The 6,000-nt window shown below is 44.1% G+C and overlaps 1 protein-coding gene across 4 annotated transcripts in view; it reads right to left on the bottom strand.

The window, feature by feature from the left end:
• The window catches only part of Fhod3 (formin homology 2 domain containing 3), a 416,962-nt gene that overhangs the window by 42,203 nt on the left and 368,759 nt on the right, over positions 1-6,000 (bottom strand). For all 4 annotated transcript variants that reach the window (XM_021150413.1, XM_021150415.1, XM_029472088.1 and 1 more), the window contains one exon: positions 1,416-2,293. In XM_021150413.1, coding sequence (XP_021006072.1) covers positions 1,416-2,293 — 878 coding nt within the window. The remainder of the gene's footprint in view (positions 1-1,415; positions 2,294-6,000) is intronic.

Below are 6,000 nucleotides of genomic sequence, written 5' to 3'. Positions count from 1 at the left end.
AAGAAAGAAGAAAGAGAGAGAGAGAGAGAGAGAATGCAGTTGGGTCCAGTGTAGTGTATGAGATGGGTCATGATCTAACTCTCAGCTGGTCCTCCCCACAATGCCAGGCTGACTGTACAAAGAAGAAGAGGACATATGGCACCTAAGCACTGTATGACAACATCCTGAAAACATCAGGATATGGATACACTGAGAGTAGGTGTTCAGTGTTTCATTACTGGTGATTACATTCTCAAAAGAACAAAGTCTAGACCCACTTCAACACAAGAACAGGATTGATGAGATGTGATAATTTCATTAAAGCTCAGTAGTTCAGACCTTAAAGAAGCTTTCATTCTGACTTAAGTAGATTTCTGGAGCAGGAAATAATTGAGAGTCATATCCTCTCTGAGCCTGGGCAGAAATAGACACCGGGATAAACACCAGTTGGCAAAGGGGGTCAAGAAGTTTAAAGATCTCAACATGGATTTATAAGAAGACTGACCAATGGATGCGGCCCAGCTGGCCCCTCAGCATCACTCAACAGCCTTGGCACCTCCTCTTAGAAACACGTGCACGTGTGTTAAAGATTTTTGCAGTTGTTCCTGTGACTCGGTTGCATGGTTCTCAGGCGTGAGCTATTTAGATGACCTTGTGTTGCACTATAAAAGGTTGGGTACAATTGTCTACATCAGACTTTACAAAACACTTTCTCATAGCCCAAATTCCTAGAGGGAAAGATAACTTCTAACCTTAAAAAAAGTTCAAGATATCCTGAATTAGACATTTGTGGGTTGAGCTATCAAATGGAGGCATTATTAAAGCACATATTTGTGGGAAATACAATCTCCTATGCATTTCTATATCAGAGTTTGCTGACCATTGTGTTATGTCCATTCATTGTAAAGTGTTTCCCATGCATAACCCTATGCAATGCCTGTGTTAACAATACTACAAAAGTGATGCCTGCAGGTTCTCAGACATTTAAGAAAATAAGAAACACAATGCATATATAATTTTTCCAGGGATGCAAATATGTCATTACTGAATATCTAGATAGTTTTGGTATGTCAGCTCAGAGGATTATACAAAGACAGAATTGTTGCCTCTGGAACAGCACTGAGTGGCTACAGCTAACTTCAAAGTGGTACCATGGTCCCTCACTTGAGGTGACAGTAGATGAGTATGCTCAGGACACCTGCTAAGTAAGCAGGTTCAGTTCCTTTGGGGTGCACTGACATTACCGCAGACGACATGGCCATCCATGATTGGCCTTTTTGCTTCTTTTCCTGGGTTGTCTGAAAAGTTAGACATGTGAGTCCCAGTGGACTGCTTAGCAAATAGCCAAAGCAACAAGACAGGACATCTCATCAAGCACTAACCTCTCCTGCTCTCCTCCTCCTCCTAAGCAAGAACCATGCCGGGGCCCAGCCTACCTTGGTGACAGACAGCTCCTTAGACTTGGACTCAAACAGGTGCTCGAGTCTGGAAGTGTCCACCTTAATGGGTTCCAGTTTTGACCACAGGAATTCCCTGCACCGGCGATTGTTCTTACTTGGCCACTCAAAGGGCCGGACTTCATTCCAGAACAGTCGGATCGTCTTCTTTTTCTTGGTGAACGCTGGCTGACCCCTGGGTACCTGGGACCACCCTAAGCCCTGAGGAGTGTTGAACACAGGAGAGGCCAATAAATTACCGGGGACTGGTGGGGGAGGCACGCTGTCCAACAGGGGTGGAGGGGGTGGGGGTGGCAAACCCAGGAAGGTGGGAGGAGGTGGAGGGGGTGGCCCTGGGGCTTCCCGGTGGCCAAGATCCACATCCAAAACATCAATATCGTCCTCCTCCCCTAGGTCTGTGAAATCCATGTCTTGGATTCTGAGCTCCCTTGGATTGGCCATGAGCTGGTCCCAGATGTAATCAGACTCAGTCTTCAGCTGTGCTGGGGGTGTATCCGGGACCTTGTCGTGAGACTCCACATCAGGAGAGATGGCTCCTCTCCCTACTTCTCCACTGTTGAATTTCTCAGCAAATGCCTTCACACTGCCCCGGTTGTCTAGACAGCCAATGTCCACCCTCTTGATGCTCTCCTCTGGGGCCTGAGAGTTGGCCTGCAGAGTGGATATCCTGGTGGCAAGGCTGGCCACTGCCTCCACCTCCTGCGCAGACCTCCCAGGCTCCCCGTCATCCTTTTCCTCATCTTCTGTGGATTTTCTGTTATGGGCATACAGCATGTCCAGCATGAACCTTTTGCTGGTAAGGATGTCACCACACTGTCCATTCACACCCACATCCTGAAGGCTGGTGGACCACAAACCTGAAAGGACACGAGAAGGAAGTGGTAAGAAAGTCGCAGGGAGCTTTAAATCCACAAGAAAACCAGTTATGTATGAAAACAGGTGGACACACAGGAGCAACTCCAAAGAAAACACTAAGATAAGGCACTCAAACCAGATGGTCACAGCTGAGCAGTCAGTCCAGGCCTCCAGAATCATCTAAGTGGCAGCACTCCTGGCTCCCAACTGTACTACATAGCATCTTCCCTTTCCTCCTCCCGTGGCAGGATGTCACAATCTAAGCCACCATATATAGGTAAGGCACATCTGTCATAGCTAGACTAGGGAAGGTGGGAAGTGCCCCCCTACTCCAGGGCAAGTGCTAGAGGGACATCTGTCCCCTGACTCTACACCACAACTATGCTATCAGTTCAGGTGAACAGTCTCATCTCAAGGAGCTTTAATGCTACCTAGAAGTCTTCTCTCCTTCCTTTGAAATGACCCACTCCCCGCCTTCCCTTTGACTTGCCTGCACAGCTCATTCTCTGGGCTGTCTTGCTTCTGCAGTTTACCAGTTTAACAGATGAGGTCCAAAGAGCTCTGCCACTCAGCTTCCAGCCTCCTACCTCCATGACAGCACAGTCACAGCCTTTCTCCTGTGGCTGTCTGCAGCTGCCCCTTATTAGAGCAACCACTCTATTTGTGCATTAGGAAACCACTGGGTGATTCTCTGCAATCCTCTGCCCTGCTTCTTGGTCCTCTCACCAGTACTTCTCTGCCCCTCCTACTGAGACCTTTCTGCCTCTCCCACCCCCGGGGCTCTGCCGTAAATACAGGTATACTTTCTCCTGACTCCTCTTTTATCTCTACCTCACTCCCAGCTTCTGATCTTTCCCTTTAAGATAATATTGCTTCTAAAAGTTGTTTCACTCGCTGCTCTTGTTTCTCTCCTTGTAAGGCCCATAGACACAAGCTTCTGCTTACCCAGCCCTTTCCAACTGTTTTTTCCAGGCAGCCGGTGGGGTTCAGTGTCCTAGTCTTCCATTCCAGACTTCACACTCACCAGGTCTGTTTCCCTCTTTCTGTCAGCCCCTTCCTCACCTTTGACCTTGACCTGTCCTCAAACTGCATGTCTCACTCACTCTCTCAGCCCCACTCAACCTAGTCTCAGAGCTTTCTTTAAAGCTATTCATGAATGGGTCTTGCAACCCCACCCTTCCTTCTGGAGTGGGTTTCTGTCCCCTGATGGCAGCTTTCTCCACCCTAGTACCATTCCAATCCTTGGCACCTGCTTTGTGATCCTCAGTAGGTAGCAGAGCTAGGCACCCTGCTAACAGACATTCCCTCCACAGCAGATCCTAGCCTCTTTCCTCCTATCTCACTCTTGCACCATCCCAGCTGGCCAGCACAGCTCTCCTTGTAAGCAGGGAGTCAGTTTTGATAGCAGATAATGGTCTTTCTTAAGAGATAGTCACTTTCTTTCTCCATTGTTAGGGAAATGCTGGCTTTTCTTATGACAACACAACAGGGTGGTTATTTTAAAGATGCTGGTATTCTTGCCTATTTCTTTACTCTTTTAATTCTTGTGTACATTTTATACATTATTTATTGTCCCTCTTGTCCTTGACAACTCCCTTTGCATTGTAGTCTACTTTATTTGATATTAATATAAGTTATCTCTATATTTTATTATTATTATATAATTGTTATAATATACATAATATATTTTTGACATATTATATAATATAACTTCTTAACTTTTCATTTCCTCTGTCAGTGTGCTTGACAAGAGTTACTCAATGACATTTTTGTAGACATTTAATCTCATATTGCTTAGTTTGGGTATTTTTTGTCTTGTTGATGTTTTGCTTATATATTATGGGTTCTGATTTTTGTGGAGTGGTGTGTGAGTGTGTGTGTTTCTTGTGTTTTATTGTTGTTTTTGGTGGGGGCTGGGGGACATCTTTTTGTTTGCCTGTTCTTTTTCCTAAAAAGAAAGAGAAACGGCATGGGCTTGGGTGGGCGAGGAAGAGAAGAGATCTGAGAGGAATTGGGCACAGGTAAAAGCATGACCTGAATATAGTGAATGAAACGAAATTGAAAGAAAGAATTTTGCATAGGGATAATTGGTTAATTTTTTTAAACAGCTACTGCTAAACTAATAATTGAAGTGTCAGGGCTTAAATGTGCTGTTTATTTGCTTTTTCATTTATTCCCTTGGTTTCTCTTCCCCTGGTCTCTCGTGGGATGTGTGAGCATCATCATCATCGTTTTAATTCACCTTGAATTAAAAATGAAAAAAAATAGTGTTTTAAAGTACATATCTTTACACATTGTTCTTAGTGGGCTCTGGGTATTACAACACCTCCAAATTATCCCAGTCGACTGTACTGATTTTATAATGTAAGTGTAGTACGGAACCTTCGCTCCATTGGCCTCTGGGCTTTTCAAAGCACCTGGGGCATTTTCTCTACAGGGATTGCAGTGTTAATTGTCAAGGCAACTGTGTTTCAACCTTCAAACTTATTCTCAGCAACCTCTAGGCCAACTGTGCTCTAGGCACACAGCTAGGAAGTGAGGGCTCACAGCAAACAAGATAGACATGCCCAGCACCCATCCAGCTGTTCTGCAAGTGTCATGGCAAACTAGGAGAATTACCACATTCAGGGCTGAACATGAAACCAAATGAAGACAAAGGCACCTGGAATGAGCTGCAGCTCTTTCGAGCTTTACTTGGTATCACTACAAATTCACTTCTTAGTAAGAGACACAATAGTTAGAGAAATACAATGTCTCTATGACTTCATGAGGAGCATCTAGTGCTGTCATGACAGAGTTGCCTTGACTCTGCTGCTGCTAGACACTGTGAACAGTGTGGAATTTGAGGAGCCAGTAAGTTCCCACAAATGAACTAATCCTCTTCCCAATCCTCAGGTGAAGCAGAAAAGTCACCAGAAGCTCCAGTTTCTACATCTATACACTTGGATTCCACTTGCTCTTTGTGGAAGCGAATAGTAGGTTCCTGGGAGCTCAGAGGCTCCACTTTTTCAAAGTTGTCCTTTTTGGGGGAGAAAGCTGCACTCTGAGATCCAAGAAGGTTCTGTTCCCTGGTTTAGTTTTCCTAATCCACCTTGTTGATATGCTGAGCCCAAAAATGTTGAGTAACACTCATAACACTATTCATAATGTACAGAAATCAGCTAGGACCAAAGTTACCAAGAACTTATCTTGTGATCATAATTCTGTTAAAACTGAGTAATACATCTAGAATTTGGAAATAACTATATTACTACTTGGAAGAAATAAAATAGTCCTTCTTAGCACATGTGTATGCAAAACATGTGTAGCACATGTGTAGGCACAAGATTTTTAGTGCATTAATATCTAAGATATAAACTAATAGTCTTGGATTCCTTTCTTGTTATATCTTAGTGATAAGTAATATGTGAAATCAAATTCAGTAGTATGTTTTAACTGGGAAAAACATAAGCAATAAGTATTTTAGACTAAGTTATTGGCAGATCTGTTGGAAGAGAGCATTGTTTCATTAATTTATTCATTCACTAACTCTTCTGAGCTTCAGAAACTGTATTCTCAATGTTGTAACTAACAAGACTAAACAGTGCCTGGCTCAGGGCTCAGAATGGCAAGGGGAGCCTTGGGATTGAGTGTGTGCTCTGTTATATGGTTCAATGAAGGCTAGAGCATGGTCCATTCCTCTGCTGATAAGGAATGCTGATTTTTAATC

This window comes from Mus caroli, chromosome 18 (genome assembly GCF_900094665.2).
Source record: "Mus caroli chromosome 18, CAROLI_EIJ_v1.1, whole genome shotgun sequence".
Lineage (NCBI taxonomy): Eukaryota > Metazoa > Chordata > Mammalia > Rodentia > Muridae > Mus > Mus caroli.
The sequence above is the reverse complement of the archived record's forward strand: the minus strand, read 5'-3'. Positions and strand labels throughout refer to the sequence as shown.